General features: G+C 50.3%; 1 protein-coding gene across 2 annotated transcripts in view; it reads right to left on the bottom strand.

Annotated features, from left to right (window-relative positions):
- The window catches only part of SLC22A5 (solute carrier family 22 (organic cation/carnitine transporter), member 5), a 22,653-nt gene extending 13,505 nt beyond the window's left edge, over window positions 1-9,148 (bottom strand). The window contains exons 1-4 of one of the 2 annotated variants that reach the window (XM_012657627.1): window positions 8,595-8,987; window positions 3,502-3,514; window positions 1,531-1,610; window positions 1,310-1,413 (exon numbers count right to left, since the gene is read on the bottom strand). In XM_012657627.1, coding sequence (XP_012513081.1) covers window positions 1,310-1,413; window positions 1,531-1,610; window positions 3,502-3,514; window positions 8,595-8,987 — 590 coding nt within the window. Of the gene's footprint in view, window positions 1-1,309; window positions 1,414-1,530; window positions 1,611-3,501; window positions 3,515-8,594 lie in introns of both variants that reach the window. The other variant, XM_012657628.1, reaches the window with a different exon arrangement.
- Between the last annotated feature and the right edge of the window lie 9,875 nt (window positions 9,149-19,023).

Below are 19,023 nucleotides of genomic sequence, written 5' to 3' on the forward strand. Positions count from 1 at the left end.
GCCTCTCTGCTCGCCGCACCTCTGCACAATGGACCTTTCTCCGTCCCGAGCCTCTCCACGAGTCTAGGCTTTAGCACACGCTGTTCCCCTGCCAGGAACGCTCTTTCCTCTTTCCACCCCGTTAGCTTGCTGATTTCTACTCATCTTTCAACTCTCAGCCTACGCTTCGCCTTGTCGCGGTGTCTCCCCTGACCTCCCTGCGAGACACCCCCCACGCCCTGCACCTCTCGGCATCACTTAACTCGGCCAAGGATAACAACCACCTCCTCAGTTGGCCGCTCAATACGCTCTGCCTTGCTAGAAAGCAAGTTCCAGGACAGCAAGGACCTGGAACAGGAGTCCGTACAGAACAGAGGAGGAACAAAACTAGGTCCAAATCCCAACTCTGCCACTTGCCAGCTGGGTTACCCTGGGGAAGCCATTTGGGCAGGTCATCTAACCCCGTCTGCTTCACTTTCCCCGTCTGAAAAATGGGAATTAGTTCCTACTTCACAGGGTTATGAGGATTAAATTATTTGGTTTTTTAAAAAATCTATATAGTACTTATAACAGCATCTGGTGCATATTAGGTGCTATGCATTTGTTAAATAAATGTAAATAATCCATGCTTGCTGCTAGGTTAAAGATCTGGAGAAGCGAAGGCTTTTCCTCCAAAGAGGCAGGTGTCTCAGGCTCAGCTAGAATCGTCGATCGTGGTCAGGGTCTACTGGACTCTTTAATGCTCACTGGCGACTGCAGGATTGTTTTTCTTTTTAAAAAAAGCACTAGATGACACTCTGGAAAAGACAAATCTAGTGAGAAATGTACATATTTAAATTTTTCACGAGGAAAGCCTTCTCAGGAACAGACAATAATCCGTAAATGCAAACGTGCCAAATCACTGAGCTGTGCTGTAGGACAGAACAGCTTTGCTCCTAAGGCAGGACGACGTTCTCATCCTGAACTTCTCTACTAGAGGACGCCGGGACTCCTTCCTCCTGAGCGACCACTGACTCTGTGGCTGTCCCCACAGGTGCCAGCGTGGCCACGGACTTGCTGAGGGCTGCTCTTCTCGTCTCAGGCTTTTGTGACAGACCCAGAAGCTCCAGAGTAGGGAGACACAACATAATGACCCCTTCTGAGAACTTCATGATAGCTACAGACCTTTCTCCAAAATAATGCTCACATACAACCTCTAACATCTTGTGTATAATTACAAAGGTTTGGGGATTCCTTAAGCCATTAATGGTCCTTGAGTTGAAAGCTTTGGAATCCCACAATAACCTGCTTGTGAGAAATGGGTCAAAACAGCAGGAGACAGAGACCTTACCTGTCCGAGAGCTGCCCCGAAATGAAGGAGCCCACCAGCACTCCCACGAAAAACATGGAGACCGTGAGGGGGGCCTTCCAGTCGTCCTCACACACCAGGTTCCACTGCAGGAGGAGCAAAGGGCTGTATCACTCACTTCCTTTGAAAAGGTTTTAAATTTAAGGCTTCCTAGAAAATGAAAGCAGAACATCCTGCTTCCCGCGTGGTCTCAGTGTGTGAGCTCGCTTAGGCCGCGAAGGCTCACCGGGCAGTAGGCAGAGAGCAGGCTCCCTCCCCATCCTGTTTTCATGGCTTTGTGGGCCTCACTGTCTTGCTCCCCTTTTGAGGAGGGGAGACAGGCAGGGGCAGTGCTCTGCCCACATGCCAACCCAGGAGAAGGCAGGGCCTCTGGTGCTTGCTCCTAAAATTCTGAGCAGAGCCCAGGGCTATGGAAGAGGCAGGTGCCCTTGCTCGGGGCGGGGGGTTCAGGCCGCTGGCACGAACGGCACAGGAGTGGTTCTGGGGCAGGGCTCCGGGGTCAAGGCATCCCGCAAGGCACGGAGGCCAGAGGGCCCAGACTGCACCGTCTGGACCTGTTCCTTCAGCTCTGCTCAGGCTCTGCTCTAGGCCAATGACCCCTAGGTCCTTCTCGTGACATTTAAGCTGGAATCCCTGATGCTGCACGCCAATAACACCAGGCCCAATTATAGCCGAAGGCTCTGAGCTGGGACTTAGGAAACTGGGTTTCAGCTTCTATTCTAAACGGTTGTCCAGCTTCAGACAAGCACTTCCCACCAATATATCGTGCCTTAGTTTCTCCGTCTGTAAAACAGGGACTGGGGGAGGGAACAGGCTGCGCTGCCCCCAAGCAGCACTCGATGTGTGGTTCCATCCGCAGTTACCACGGGCAGGAAGAGTCTGCAAGGGCGGGGTGCATGGGAAGTACCCGACACTCAGACACGAGGCTGCCCCAGCCTCAGAAGGAGCAAAAAGAAGGAAAAAGCCAAAACAAGAAACTTGGTGGTTCCCAGAAAAACATTTCCCAGAACAGAGAGATGGCACTAAGTAACAACCTTTGCAGACTTCTCACGTGAACAGCCACCCTCCCGGGAACTCAGACTCGTGGCACCGGGCTGCCAGCCTGCCCGGAGTGGGGAGTCGGCTCCCCGCTCATGAACAGAGGCAGGGAGAGCGTGTGGCTCCCTGGAACGAAGCCGATCTTCCGGGCCAGTGACACAGGGAAAAGCAAGTCTGCTTCTCCGCCCTGCTGGCAAGGGTGCTCTCAGCCCCCGGGCACCCCTCGGAGGGGTCGGAGGGCAGCCCTCAGGCTGGACACAAAGAGCCCCTGCAGCCAGGCGTGCTGCCAGCTCTCCACCCGGAATACGCGTGCACCTGGACGGGCTGAGCGTGGGCTGGCGATCTCCAGGAAGCCCAGACGGGCAGGATCAGGAGTGTCAGAGCATCACAGCCGCCGCAGCCTCAGAGGTGTTGGCACCCAGACACCCTCTCTCTGGGAGGTGGGTGAGTACTCCTAGGGCAGACCCCATCCCCATGGGGCTGTTAAAGCCGGGAGTGGCCGTGGTGGGGGAGACAAAGCTGAGGGAATCGCTGATGGGGGGGTGCGGGCCTCTGGTGTTAGGCTGAGCGTCAGGGGCCAGACTATAGCTATGGCCACTCTTGAGTACGACGGGATCTATCTCCCAGCTAACATGTATTACTTTTGCAATAAAAAAGGTGAAAAGAATGAACAAAGGGTCAGCAGCCGTTTCTCTACAGATCTGTCATGAGGACTGGGGGCCAAGAGGGATGAGCGAGAGATCCACGTGGGCATCACCAGCGAGTTCTGGGGTTGCAGGGCACAGCGTGACTATGGTGCCCACCTTGGGATAGGCACCTCTGGGGGTCCCTCAGCCCCACCCTCCCCACCTGGTGCCGCCTGTCCTTAGTCTAGGCAAGTGTGTGACCCCTGGATTAACAGTGCCCTCCACCCACCACTGACCGTCCTTCTCAACTCTCAGGACCTGGCGTTGGGCCCTCCAAAAGCGAACACGCGTTAACACTTCTTTTCCACCAGCCTCAGGGGGGCTGTGAGTAGGGTCAGGAAATGCGACAGGTGTCAAAAGTGAGCACGGGGCAGGCACGGATCGCGTCCCCCCAGCAGTCCATCCACCCGCCTGGCAGCCAACAGATGGACTGCACGGGCTCCAGGCCACGGCCTGAGTCCTCCTTAGAGGGGTGGGACAAGAAGCCACGGAGTCCAGGCTGAGCACCCTCTGCCTCCAGTGTTCACAAAGCAATCAGAGCACAGCAACCCGGGAGCGGGGGGTTTCCGTACTGAGCTCCTGGCTCCCCGGCTAAGACTAAAGCAGCTGCAGCTTATCGATGCCGCCGCTCGGCACACAGGATGCGCTGTACCGGCTGACGACAACGGGTATCAACGTTAAACGGGAATGTGTGGGTGAAGGCTCAGGTCACAGGTCTAACGTCATCACCTCTCGGCTGGGTGAGCTGCGAAAGCAGATCCAACCTGAAAAACACCCGGGAGCAGCTCCGGCAAGGGGCCTGACTTGCACTTCGTTCTGCTGAGAAACGCGCCTTTCAGGTGGTGACGGCTGCACAGGTGCGTAGATGTATGTGCCAAGCTTTTCAAACTGTACACTTCAGGTATGTGCAGGTTTTATGTAACTTATATCTCAATAAGGCTGTTCAACTTTTGTAAAAGAGGGAGAATTGTGCCTCTGACACTCATACATAATTAGCACTGCATTTCAATCACGGGAAGAAGAGAGACAACATAGCTCCCTGGGACTAAATGTTCTTACCTGTGAATTGGCTGGAAGGGAAAAGAAATAGGGTCTGTGATCGTGAGGCAGAAGTTCTCCCCTGAGATGTACCTAGCCTGACCACACCAACGGTCAGACACACTGGTAGACACCACGTGTTACCGCACGCCATGTGTTCCTACACAGTCCGTCCTACCTGCTGCTACAGTGAATGGTGGATCCTTGCCTCAAGGTGGTCAGTGCAAAGAAAAGAAGTGTTTGCTATCATACCCCCTACAGTGCCTGCCAGTGCCCTGTACAGAGGAGAGGCTCAGGAGCTGTTTGGTACCCAGGGGAGTGAGTACACAGATAAATATAAAGGTTGTCAACCTTCAGCATCATAGTATCCTTTGGGCTTGGTCCTTGCCTGGCTGCCCAAAGTCTAGATGAACTCTAAACTTCAATGTCTAGAATAGACTTATTTTCTTTGTTCCCTGACCCCTTGCTTTGTGTCAACTGTCAGAACTCTGACCCAGGGTGACGGCTCTCAGCTAGCCAGTGAGGGGCTCAATCTGACCGCTCATAGCCAGATGTGTCTACTATGATTTGTCACACACCGGGGATGCAGGGCCCAGCAAAGTGGCTTCTCTGACTTCCCGTAAGATGCAAAGGCCTGGACAAGTGTCCGCGCTTCCCGAGTGAGAGAAGTTAGCAAAGGCATAGACAGCAGCAAGGCACAAGCTCCAGGCCTCTCTGGTTGTTCCAGCCCAGACTCAGCCCTGGCCCCACTCCCAGGTCGCTGTGGCTATTCCTCCAGGCAGGTCTGTGGATACCAGTGGGGGCTCTCCCATTTTCCAGGACCATCTATCTATACCTGAGACGAGGCTGATAGAAAAGCTAGTCCAGGACAATAGGGAGTGAGTGGGAGTCCTGCTGAGGACTGAGCCAGGCAGCTCTGGGAAGCAGAGACAGGCAGGGAGCAAGGCGATGCAGAGGACTGCCAGCTAAAGAGGCCCGGACTCCTCAGTGCCAGCTTAGAAGTTTCTATGCCGGGTGCGGTGGCTCACGCCTGTAATCCTACCACTCTGGGAGGCCGAGGTGGGAGGATCGCTTGAGTCCAGCAGTTTGAGGTTGCTGTGAGCTACGCTGACGCCACGGCACTGCAGCCTGGGCAACAGAGCAGACACTCTGCCTCAAAAAAAAAAAAAAAAAGTTTCTGAAGGAACCTTTCTGCCTATAGGCTGGGCTGAGCTATGGTGAAACCAAAAAGTGGATGGCCTAGGCCACCTGAGAAATCACCTAGGTTCCTGGAGGAGGGGGCAGTCCTGGGCTGAGAAGCACTGCAGGATGGGCTGGCCGACTCCCCAGCACCCCAGGCACGACCGAAGGGCAGCGGAGGGGCCAGCCTGGAAGCATGTGGACCACCAGACTACTCCTGGAACATGGGAGCACAGACCTCTTTCATCTCCTAAGTACTGTCCTCTCTTTCTGCCAATCCCAACGTCTTGTTCCAGATCCACTCGGCACCAAGCCTCAGTTAACGAGGTGGGAAATCACATTTCCCTTACGACATTCCAGTCAATCCTTTTCAGCCACTCCCAAACTCCCCTTCTAAGAATTAAACCGTTGGTTTTCCTTCAGTTCTCAAACTTTGGAGATGATTTCTTATTCATTAACTCAGTCAATAAAAATTTTCCTGAGAACCTCCCTCTGAATCCAGCACTGTGTCAGGAATTGAGGAAGCTGCAAAGATCTAAAGCTACCACAAAGTTTAGTACTACAGGTATATATTTTAACGTGAAAAAAGGGAAAAGAAAACCAAACAGGAGACCTGAGATTCAAGTCTTTGGCTGAACAATATGAATAGGAGGCCAGGTATGGTAGCTCATGCCTGTAATCCCAGTACTTTGGGAGGCTGAGATGGGAGAATCTCTTGAGGCCAGGAGTTTAAGACCAGCCTGGGCAACATAGCAAGACCCCTGCCTCTACAAAAAATAATTAAAAAAATTAGCTGGGCATGGTGGCATGCGCCTATAGTCTCAGCTACTCAGGAGGGCTGAGCCAAGAGGATTGCTTGAGCCCAGGAGTTTGAGGCTGCAGGGAGCTATGACTGTACCACAGTACTCTAGCCTGGGAGAGTGAGCCCCTATAAAAAAGGAAGGAAAGGAAAGAAAGAAACAAGGAAGGAAGGAAGGAAAGAAGGAAAGAAGGAAGGAAGGAAAGAAAAGAAAAGAGAAAAGAAAAGAAAAATATGAATAGGAATTCAATACCACTGTACTTCCAAACACCTCTATGTATGATCTGGAGCAGAGGGCAGGCTTGGAGGTATTTAGCAGGCACAAGACTAGCTAGCTGCAGTAGTCAGTGTGCTGGGTCTGGGTTGCAAGAAAACGGGCCTTTAAAAAAGCCATCAGAATGTTGATGCAGCAGTTTCCAATAGTAACTGTTCTCCTGAGAGGAAAAAGTAGCTTTGAATTTTTAAAGTCAGACATTCCAGCATCCAGAAACGAGGCTAAGTAAAGTATTAATCTCGCCTCCCAGCTAAGACTGACAACCTGCAAGTAGGTGAAAGGGCATACAACTCTCACGAAACTGCTAAGGCAGCTAAATAGACAGTCTACATATAAAAAACGAAAAACTGATACTGGCGGCAAGGTAGGCTCAGACCCTCCAGCACAGCTGGCCTTTGGGAGCGAGCGCATCAATGCTACCACCACTCGGTGAAGCCAAGATGGGGCAGCAGGCAGGAGCAAAGGGCTCGAGTACGCCAGGGGCTTCTCAGGGGTCAGGGCGAGAACCGAGGAGATGCCATGAGCTGCTTCTGGCTTCACTGCCTTCCTCTTCTTTGCAGTCACTAGAACTTGTGGGAACTCCGGTGTCCTGTTCTCCTCCGTGGCTTCTGCCTGCAACCCCAGGGACAGCCTCTGCCTTCCATTCTCACTGGCTTCCAGGAAGGTCATAGATTCACTTGTGGGGCTAGGACCCAGGATTTTTTTTTTTTTTTTTTTAGGGACAGCCTCTGCCTTCCATTCTCACTGGCTTCCAGGAAGGTCATAGATTCACTTGTGGGGCTAGGACCCAGGATTTTTTTTTTTTTTTTTTTGTGAGACAGAGTCTCACTGTGTTGCCCGGGCTGGAGTGCCTTGGCGTCAGCCTAGCTCACAGCAACCTCAAACTCCTGGGCTCAAGTGATCCTCCTGCCTCAGCCTCCCGAGTAGCTGGGACTACAGGCATGCGCCATCATGCCCGGCTAATTTTTTCTATATATTTTTAGTTGTCCAATTAATTTCTTTCTATTTTTAGTAGAGATGGGGTCTTGCTCTTGCTCAGGCTGGTTTCGAACTCCTGAGCTCAAACAATCCGCCCGCCTTGGCCTCCCAGACAGCTAGGATTACAGGCGTGAGCCACAGCGCCCGGCCTTAGGACCCAGGATTTGAGACAAATGAAGGTTCCAATTCTTTGGGGACCCCTGGACCTGCGGCACCCTCCCCTGAGTTCTCCCCTGCCCCCAACGCTGCCCTCCTGCTGGGTATTTTCTTGCTGTTGCACCTGGGCCTTCCGTTCAGTATTCTGCTGAGCTGAACACCCCAGACTCACCGAGAGGCCTCCCCCCTCAGGAAACCTTCTCTAACCTGCAAATCCCTAATCCTGACACTCAGTGAACCTGGTGACCCAGGGCCTATCAAGGAGAGTTCCGTCACTGCCGGCTTCTCCAGTCCAGCTGGAACTCCAGGGAGTTAGAGTGCCAGTATCTGAGTAAGACATAAAGCACATGCACCGTTAACATCATGTCATACATCCAGCTCCAACAGGTTCACCAGGGGACAGACAGAGCCACCCAAAACGAAAATCCAAGGGGCTGGGAAATATGAAAGGTTTCCTTGACTCTCTGTGAACTAAGGTTGCATGTTTTAACTAAATCTGGACACTGACTTTGCCACAGAATGCCTAGGAAAACATTCCAGGTCCACAAGTCACCCTGAGCAGATGTGCAGATGCATGCATCCTAAAACACTGACCACTGACCACGGGCAAAAGGTAAACGATTTCTTACTGGGCATGACCAGATCGTCATTTTGGGTTGAGGATGCGTGGGGGAAGGAGTAACTGGAGAAGAGCGGGAAGAGGCAGTTTTATACAAATGCTTCCTTTAAAAGTTTAGGAAAGAGGAGTATTTTCTCTTTTTCTGAACAGATGCCAAGAGACTGGAGGAAAAACGGTGATAGCCCCTTGGTCCAAGCCCTGGCTCGCCACTCCCAACTCCATCCAGGGGAATTAATGACCCCTCCGGGGCCTTGGAGTATCGCCCAGGGGCCACCAGGGCCTTCTTGGTTCCCTCTTCAATGCGGCCACCAGAATGGGAGCCCGGGCTGGTCTGTGCCGTGAGGGGCACACTCTGGATGGAAGGCACCCCGCAAAGGGCTCTGAGCCACCTGGCGGAGGACACCTGTCACCAGGGAGCTGCGTGTGGAGGGAGGCGAGTGACAGCATCCCGCGTGCACCTGAGAGGGGCGCGCGTGCGCAGGGACGGCGCGGGCACCCACCTCGGTCACGATGGTGGACAGGTAGACGTCCCGGCTGAACTCCCAGCCGTCCAGGCAGCTCTCCTGCTCCAGCTGCGCCAGGTCCACGTCGCGCCCCGGCTCCAGCCCGAGCGCCGAGAAGTTGGCGATGGCGGCCAGCCGGTAGCGGCGGCAGCTGTGCGGCACCTGGCGGCCGTCCTGCAGCCGCAGCGGGACGCTGTGGTTGCGCCACGCGCCGCTCAGGTTCGCGGCGTCCGGCACCCGGCAGCGGTGCTCGGGGGTCCCCGCCAGGAACATGGCCGACAGGCCGCTGAAGCCGTTGGGGATGATGCTGGCGCTGAGCAGGAAGAAGACGAGGCGCTGGAAGGGCCCCCACTCGCCCAGGAAGGCGGTCACCTCGTCGTAGTCCCGCATGCCGCCCTCTGCGGCGCGGCGCGGGGTCGCAGGATCCGGCGGGCGCGGAGCGTTGTGCGCGTGCGCGGGGGGCCGCCGCCGCCGCGCGACCCGAGAGCGAGGAACCGAGCGAGGCCGCGTGCCGAGTCGCCGCTCCCGGCTCCCGCCGCCGCCTCAGCCGCGCCGGCCTTACATAGGGGCGGGCCGGGGCGGGCTCTGGGCCGGGGCCGCGGGGCCTCCCCGCCAGTGCGGCGCGGCGGGGCGGAGCTGGGCCGGCCGGGCCCACAGGCAGCGTCTGGGCAGGGCGGGGCCCGTGCCTGGGGCCGGGTGGGGCCCGGCCCGAGGGGTGACCGGGTGGCGCAGGCTGGGGGAGGCCGGCGGCGAGACTCGTGGCCTGGCCGTCCGAGGCCGAGCGCGACCCTCCGGCGCGGGACAGGTGCAGACGGGCCGGTGGCCGCTGAGCTCGAGCATGGACGACGCCCGCTCCCTCCCGGCTCTTGGCCAGGACCGAGACTGGCCCAGGGTCTGGAGACAGTTGACACCGCCCAGGTGACGGATTATTTTAAAACTGGGACTGTTAACTATCCCAGTAGGAGACGGGGAGCAATGACTTTTAATTCCGGTCCAGAAGCCCTTTTTATTATTTTGGTCTGTAACAAGCAGTTTTGTTCAAGCAGGTGTAAAAATTTAACTTCGAGATTAACGATCCTACGCTAGGATTAAATGTTCCCCTCTTAATTACTTATTTCTGCATAGAGCTTGCTCAGGAGTTAACTGGTAAGAAAAAGAAATAGCAACTCGTTGATTCAAAAGCAGCGCTGTGAAATAGAATAAGGAGCTATATTTGTTATGCTAAAGTTTCTAGTAGCTATATTAATTTTTTTGGATTTAGCAAATAAAAATAGAAAGCACCTAGTTAAATTTGAATTTCACATAAAGAACAAATAATTTTTTTAGTATTATGTCTCATGCAGGAATATATGGAATTCACGTGTAACTGATTGTCCTGTATTTTATCTGGCAGTGCTACACATTAAAAAAGTAAAAAGAAAGGGTGAAATTACTTTTAATAAAATACTTAGTTAATCCAGCACGTATCCAGGACATTGTCATTTTATCATGTAATAAATACAGAAATTATTGATATTTTACATTGTTATACAAAAATCATTGATCTTACCTTTTGTTTTCTCCCCCATAAAGCTTAAGAATCCAGTGTGTATTTTACAGCACATTTTAATTTGGACTACCACACTTTTTAAGTGCTCAGTAGTCACATGTAGCTACTGGCTGTCTTATTCGAGGACACTATTATAAGGCACTTAAAAGTTCGGGCTAATCTGAGCAACATAGTGAGACCCATCTCTACAAAAAATACAAAAATTAGCTGCATGTGGATGTGCCAGTAGTCCCAGCTACTCTGGAGGCTGAGGCAGGAGGATTACTTGAACTCAGGAGTTTGAGGCTGCATGAGCTGTGTTGATGCCACTGTACTGTAGCTCCAGGAACAGAGCAAGGCCTTTTCTTAAAAAAAAGAAAAAAGAAAAGAAAAAGAAAAAAAAGAGTTTGAGCTGCTAAATTCAGCATTGCAAGATATTCCTTTTTTATAATAATAGTGGTTTAGTGATAGAGAACTAAGTGTACCTTAAAAAAATATAATTTGTTGGATAAGAATATTTAATAGCCCTATATTCTACATTGAAAATAAAAATACAGAAGGGGAAGCTAACCTTGCCAGCAGGTTTTACATAAGGAAATATAAAAATTTCTATAAAACATAGAAGATTTTTAAAAAGTATGATCAAAATGTTATCACGATATTAGTAATACTGTTCACTATTCCTGCTTCTTGAAGAAGGATGGCTATGTCTTTAGCAATGTACTTAATCCTTTCTCACATCTTAAGTTACAATCCTTGTCTGGAACTAACTGAAAAAGAAAGCAAAGCTTCCTGAAAATAAACTTTGTTTTTGTATCCTAAAATATTATTTTAATATTTCAAAATAAATGAAAGCTTCTCTGAGAAGAATGTTGACCTGTGTCCAGACCAAACAAGGTGAAAAAGTCTTATTTTAACGTTAGGGAACTATCAGTTGGACATCAGAAACCCTCCTGAAATAGTGTGAAAACAATTTGGTAAACTACCAAAGAAGCTACAGATCCTTAAGAAGAAAATAGAGAGTCTCTCTGAACCTTTTCTGGTTCGGGGGCTACCTGATAGAAAAATAAAAAATAAAAAAGTAATTTTTTTAAGACAGCCACAGAAGCTGTGAATAAAAAATAATTTAAAAATTTTTTAAAGAGAAGAAAATCAGCCATTCGTCATGGATGGCTTATCCTCCTGCACAAAGCAAAGAGCAACCTGGGATGGGGCCATCCAGTTCTTGGTGGCACTGTGATTACTATCTAATGTTATTATTATTTAAATTGCATCTTTTAAAAGAGAGAGAGAACTCAGAATCTGAATCAGTTACCTGAGGCCCTTTATCCCTCAAGATTCTGAATTAGGATGTCCCTGTTTTGTATATAAGAGAGCCTAAAGTGATTTGTATGGCAGATAGCAGATTCAGGGTTAGAACTCTAGATTAAATTGATTCAAATGCTAGCAAATGTGGTAGCTTGTCTCCAAGATACTACCCAGTGATCTCTGCCTCCTGGGGTAGGTACCTCCCACTTTGTACTAGGGTTGGTCTGTGTGACTGTAGTCTACAGCAGAAGTAGAAGCTTTGCATCTTGGGTATTCTCTCTTTTTCTCTCTCTCTTGCTCTAGGAGAAACAAGCTGCCACACTGGGTAAGCAGCCCTGTGGCAGGCCCACGTGACGTCTAGGAATGAAGTCTTCTGCCAGTGGTCAATGAGGAGCTGAGGCCCACCAGCAAGCTTGAGTGAGCTTGGAAGCAGCTCCTTCAGCACCAGTTGAGTCCTGAGATTGATGATAGCTTCCCTGCAACCTCATGAAAGTCTCTGAACCAGAACCAGCCCACTAAGTGGCTCTCATGTTCCTGACCCTCAGAAACTGTGAGAAATAATGAATGTTTGTTGTTTTAAGCTGCTAAATTTTGGGGTATTATGTTATGCAGCAATAGAGAACTAATATACAAATAATTTGAATCAAATATTATGTTGAGTTAATATCCAGAACAAACATCTCTAATTCCTTGATTTGTTTTACCTTCTATTCTACAGAATAGAATTTTACAGAAGAACCTTATAATGACTTGTGCAACAAGAGACAGTATAGTATATTGGTTAAGAGCGTAGCTTCTGGATAGACAGTAGTAGAAAGACCAGTATTCAATCACTTCCTCCTTCAGTTCCAAGCTTTTGAGCTTGGGCAAGTTTTTAAAGTTTTCTAAGCCTCAGTTCCCTGGGATGGTGGTGCTTAGCTCAAGTGCCTAGCACACACTAAGTGCAAACTAAACGTTCGCTGTAATTATTAGTTTTATTTTGATTATTGACTCTAAGGAAGTACCTTAAGTACTATGTGTTCCCCATAGATTAGGGTATGTCTGGAGATCATGTGGGTTGGGGCAGTCCGCAGTTACTTGCCTGAGGAAGGGGCGGCCTCCAAAGAATGAACCCGTCCTTTGAGAAAAGAGTAGAGGGTCCAGGCTTAGTCCCATATTAAAGCTTCAGCATCAGAGAACAAGATGATTCAGAGGGTCTGTCCAGCCCCTGCTGTTGATCCCACAGATTTGTGCATGGATTTTTACGGTAAGGGGATCTTGAGTAAAATCTGAAATAGCTATTTTTTGTCAAAATCTCTGTAGGACGTTATTGGCCTCGGCCTCAGAGCATCAGACTATGACCCAAGAGTCGGGGGAAAGGAGTCTGTCCGCCTCATCAGTCTGCATCTCCAGTGGTATGTCCTCCCCGCAGTGCACATTAGCATTTCGGGCAGAGTAGAGCAGCTGCAGCCCAGCAGGACTTGGCACGATTCTGTTGGGTTTCACAGTAGAAGGGCAACAGAATCATATTTCTATTGTTACGTGACCCTGCCTTCCAACCCCAGTCTGTTTGGCCTGGACGGATATCACAAAGAGAATGAGCCTTGAAACATTCCGAAGCCTAGAAAAATAATGCAATCAAATGCTTTGAGCAATTGCTTAAGGACTTAGGTGTCTGGGCTTTTTCATTACAGATGTGACTTCCTGTATGAAAACTCACACTTTGGCTCTGAGAGATACGGGACAGTTTTTGAATTCCATAGAAATAGTTGTGCGTTGCCACAAATGTGACCATCCTGTCAGTGGCAATAGAAACGTAAACTCATTCCCTTCAGAGTATACCTGCGTGAAATCAGATGTGAAATATGCTGCTTGCATTTTAAAGACTGGTTAGCACTTTCTAGAATACATGGAGAAGACATTCATGAGGACCAGTGTTAGAAATATGAGTATTCCCAAAAGACCTTTATGTAAATATATGAAATAGCAGGAAAGTTGGGTCAGTAATGTTACCTCCTTCTTCACTCATTCCCCAAATGTGTGGACAGGCTACGCGCCAAACACAGTTCTGGGTTCTGGGAAGTGAGGAAAGAAACGAGATGTCTGTTCTCACGGAGCTCCCGTGTTAGTTGGGGAATGGAAAGGCTGACAATAAACTTTTAAAAATAAGCACAAATTTCACACAGTGGTAATGTGAAATTACCAAGAAGAAAGAAAAGAGGGTGCGGGTATGGAGTGACGGTCAGTGGATGGATACTTTGGGCTGAATGGCGCGTGAACACTTTCTGAGGCGGTGATACCTGAGCAGAGATGCAAGGGACGAGAAGGGACCGGTCATGGAGATCAGAGGAGCGGGCGTACCGGGCAGAAGAGCAGCGAGCGCAAAGACTGCGAGGTAAGGAATGCGCTCGGGGTCTAGAAGAGGTCAGAGGGACGACCAGCGTGACTGGAACACAGTGATCAAAGCGAGGAGAGGCGGGAAATAAGTCAGAGCCGCTGGCAGGAGGCCAGCGTGCGGGGAGACCAGATCATCCAGTGCCCTGTGAACAGTGGCAGGGAGTTTGGATTTTCCTCTAGCTGAGAAACTGTCAAAGTGTTTTTAAGCAGAGAAGGGATCAGGCCTGATTTCTAGCAGAAAAGGAGCACACTGGCTGCTGCGTGGAGAATGGGCTGCAGAGGACAGGAGCGAAAGGCTGAGTGTCAGGAAGCGAGTGCAGCGTCGTAGGCAAGAACTTCGATGGCCTGAGTTAGAGTGGTGTCCGTGGAAGGGGTAAATGGATGAATTCAGAATGTATTTTGGAAGCAAGAGGTGGCATGGTTTACTATTGGACATGGGCATGGAGGAAGGAAATTCAGAATGACTCCTGCTGAGAGCAGTGCTCACGCCTGTAATCCCAGCACTTTGGGAGGCTGAGCAGTGGCGCAGGCCTGTAGTCCCAGCTGCTGGGGAGGCTGAGGCAGGAGGATGGCTTGAGCCCAGGAGTTTGAGGTTGCAGTGAGCTATAGTGACATCACTGCACTCCAGCCTGGGTGGACATCTCGAAATAACAAAACCAAAACCAAAACAAAAAAAGAAACCGAAAGAGAACTTAAGTAATTTACCCAGTTTCTATAGTTAGTATGTGGAAGGTCCAGATTGGAACTCTGGTTTGTCTGTGTGATGGTTAATACTATATGCCAACTTTACTGGGCCAAGGGATGTCTAGATAGCCAGTAAAACATTATTTCTGGGCATGTCTGTGAGGGTGTTTCTGGAAGAGAGTAGCAAGCATTTGAGTCAGTAGATGGAGTAAATAAGGTCCGCCCTCACCACTGTGGGCAGACATCCTCCAACCCATTGAGCGCCCACAGAGAACAAAAAGGCAGAGATTGAGCCTGTGGTCCCAGCTGCTCAGAAGGCTGAGGAGGGAGGATGGCTTGAGCCCAGGAGTTTGAGGCCAGCCTGGGCAACAGAGCAAGACTGAACTCTTTCATTCTCTCTCACGTGTCTTGAGCTGGGACATCCGTCTTCTCCTGCTTGTTCTTGGGCCTTCTGATTCTGGGACCATGCCCGTGCCCCTGCCTGCCCCCATCCCTCGGACTTGGACTGAATCACACCATTGGCTTTTCTGGTTCCTCGGCTTGCAGACAGCATATCGTGGGACTTTGGAGCCTCTGTATCATGTGAGCCAGTTCACATACAAGTCTCCTATTTATCTATCTTTATCTCTACGTCCTGTTGGTTCTGTTTCTCTGGAACACCCTGACTAATACCCTCTTCATCTGCAGTTTGGCCCTCTGAGGTTTCAGTTACCCACAATCAACCGAAAATATGTGAGGACAGTGCAGTGAGACGTGTAGACAGGGAGGGGGGGGACGGGAGGGAGAAAGGAACCACATTCACTTAACTTGTATTATAGTACGTTGTTATCATTGTTCTGTTTTATTATTAGTGATTGTTGTTAATCTCTTACTGGGCCTGATTTATAAATTAAACGTTATCATGGGTGTGGATGTATGGGAGAAAACACAGCGGGTATAGGGTGCAGCACTATCTGAGGTTTCGGTCGTTTGGCAGGGTCTGGAACACGTCCCCCTGCCTCTAAGCCTGCGCTCTTAATCACCAGCGCCACGTCTGGTCTCCCCGACGGACGAAATCCAGCCCCAGGCCTTCACCGACCGCTGCACCCGGTCTTCCCAGGTCTCCACGTCAACACAGCCACATCCGTGTGGCGGTGAGTGGTCCGAGAGAACTGGCGCCATTCCTGCCACCTGGGTCACCCCCACCTGCAGTCTCTTCTGAACACTCTGATCTCCACACGGTGCTGGTTTCTCGCACACCCCAAGTGAAGAAAAAGAAGGCAGATGGACACGGCGTGCGAGGCCCAACAGAGGTCGCCAGCTTTCCCTCCCTTCCGCCTTCAATCTCGACACTCTGGTCCTTTGCTTCAGTCAAGCTCGTTCCTCCATTGTCTTGTCATGCTGTCCGTCTGTCCTCCAGAGCTCCAAATCCAGACCTCTGTGTGCTTCACGCGTACCCTGAGGCACTGGGGGAGACCACACGCCGTGGGAACCGGTGTCTCTGCAAATTTACATTTCCAACCACAGGCGACCCTCTACCCGCTTGTCCTCTCCAACAGCCGTGCGTCCTCCCCCCTGTCCACAGTCCCCGTCTCTCCGGTGCCTCGATCCAGCAGCCTGGATCGAGAGTGAAGAGCGAGGCGGTCTGCCTTATGGCGGGCTTGGATTTTGCGAGAGGAGTGAACGCTAGGACAGCGCAGCGGCAGGAGTGTGAGTGAACTGAGGGGATCGTGCCCATAACCTGGGAGGGAACGGAAAGTGTGTCAGGTGAGGGCGGTCGGGCTGGAGGGAAACCGAAGCTCCCAGGGTGAGGCGGAGCTGGCGTGACTGATGCAGGGTCCAGGGCGTGTCCCTGCGGCGAGGGCGGGAAGTACAGGTAAAGGGCAGGTACCTCGGGTCTGGGCGTGGAATTACGCATCCTCCAGAGCACCAAAGCCACCGACAGCTCGGCTGTGTCCAGAGAGCTCACAGAGTGTGGATGAACAGCCAGGCAGGTTGTTGGTCGCGGTGACCAGACGGGCACAGCACATGCTGGCGGGAGGAGGCTTGTGTGTGAAGGTGAAGGGGTCGTGGATGAGGCAGTGCTGAGACCGGCCTGGCTGCCACGTTTGCGGGAAGTACAAGATGAGCCGCCTGCGCTTGAGAGACAGGGCCAGGAGGGAAGGCAGTGCCGGGGCGGGCGGCGGGACCAGGTCTCTGTCAAGGCGAGGAGATGGACAGCCACCAGGTGGTACTTGAGCGAGGAGAGCCGGTGTCCACTGTGGAGTGGGTGTTTCAGAGGACAGGGTCGCGGGGAAGGCATCGTGGGAAGGGGCTGGTGGGCAGGGCCGGTGCGAGGAGCACAGCGAGGACTTAGAACGGGAGTGTTAGATGGGAAGGATCAAATTTGCAGTGCTGGAGAAAGGTCATCTCAAGGTTCTCGAAACCAAGCTTTAGATTTCTCCATGCCGACGCTGACAGACGCACTGGGTGATAGTTCAGTCAGTTAACAGGCCAAGAAGTGACTGGGTGATAGTTCAAATCCTCATAATTTTTTACAACCCATTCGGCAGTTTGTTAAGTGTAACCTTGGCGATAAGGTAATTTATGTGGGCAGAGCAAGCTTGGCTTGGGCTAAATCAGGGTAGAAGTGACTGCTGCTCAAGCCGAGTGAGAGGGAAGGAATAAGAACAGCCGGCTCTGGATGGAGAAAATGACTTTGGCCTGGTTTCAGCCCCCACGGAGCTCAGCCCCAGGGCAGCACGGGAGCGTTCCCAGGAATAGGGAACACGGGGAAGCACGTCCAGTATGTTCAAAGCATAGCAAGGCCTGGGTAGCCTGAAGAAAGCCCTGGAGACAGTAACAGGAGATGAAGTCAGAGAACCGAAGGAGGGCCATGCAGATGAGTAGCACCCTACGGCTGGGATTCTGTTGTTGACCGAAATTAAGGCCGTTGAAGCAGAAATAATTTGGTAAAGCTTTATTGAAAGCCAAATGTGAGAATCAACCCAGGAAAACACACCAACAAAGTTGGGAGTGTTCTGGAGTCTGTTACACGTTGGAAGGCTGTCATAGTCAACTTTAGGAGAGGGAGGGGGACTCCTCACACCGAGGCTGTCCTTTCTCACTGGCAGGTGCAAAGCAGAGGTTGCAGTCATTGGACGCAGAGTGCAACGTCAGCCAACACGTCTGCGTGCAAGACAGTCAGTAAAACCTGATGATTCAGAAACAAATCAGCATCATTTTTAGTGTCAGTAGGTTGTGCGTTGATCAGTACGTCAACGATTTGAGGGACTCATTATAAGATTCTTTACTTAGGGTCAGGATGTTGCCACGAATCACAACAGCTTCCAGAGGTGGGTTAATTTGAAAGCCTGTTTACTTTTAAAACAACCTGTCAAATGTGACCTGGGGTTATCATTTCATCCTTTTGATCGCTTGAGCCCAGGAGTTTGAGGTTGCAGTGAGCTATGGTGATGCCACCGCACTGTAGCCTGGGCACCAGAGCAAGACCTTGTCTCACAAAAACAAAAAAACCTACTGTGTACCATGTGTACTATTCAGGTGAAAGCTACACTAAAAGCTTTGACTTCACCACTATACAATTGATTCATGCATCAAAAAGCCACTTGTACCCCCTAAATGTATCGAAATGAAAGAATATTAGTTTGAATAGTAGAAACGTCATGCCTATAAAGATTATAACCACAAAGAGAATCTGTATGCCACAGCAAAAAACATTCCCCATTAGGGAACCAACTGAAAACATCATGAAGAAAATCAAGTCCAGGTTCCTCTTTAGAGACTTGTCGCAACCAAGAAGTAATACACTGTTCAGTCCAGATTGCAGGCAAACAGTGTAAAACCTCAAAAACAATGGTCAGGGCTAACATCTAACAACAGGTGTGCTGTAGTTTTCTTTCGAAACTTAATATTTCTCTCTACAGCCCCCCCTTTACTGACAAAGGGAAATCATAGACCGACTTTATTTGTATTACAAGTTTTAGTCTTACTATACTTGGCCTGATTATTTGCATGAAGTGCAACAAGAATAGTGATTGGCTGTAGCGGCTCCTTTTAAGGTGGCTCTGCTGGAACTTTTTCATGAGGGATGTCAGATTAGACTTTTAAAAGCCCCTCAAGGCCGGGAAGCCAAGCCAAGGACTCACCGTCAGACTGTGCATTTAATAACTGTGCAGACTGGTGAATTCCTCTCTTCTCGTGGTCCCCCAAATATCTTGAAGTTTCTGGGCCTGTCAGAAAGTGACATTTTTAACTTACCGCTACAATTTCTTACCCATACAATTTACCAAATAAGTCCAATCATTTACTAGATCTAAACCTGAGAGATACATTCTTTGATGCTTTGTAGGGGCCTAACTGGAAAATCCCAAACTTAATTTCAAGCCAGAAATACTTAATTTAGCATTTCAATCCCAGAGAACCTTGCCGGAGATGTCCAAAATTTCAAAACACATGATCAAAACAGAATCACAGGGTATTGTTACATAATAATTATTCATTCAACCAGAGTAATAATCCAAAGACTTCAAAAGCAATACAAAAAGTTAC

This window comes from Propithecus coquereli, unplaced genomic scaffold (assembly GCF_000956105.1).
Source record: "Propithecus coquereli isolate 6110/MARCELLA unplaced genomic scaffold, Pcoq_1.0 Scaffold553, whole genome shotgun sequence".
NCBI lineage: Eukaryota > Metazoa > Chordata > Mammalia > Primates > Indriidae > Propithecus > Propithecus coquereli.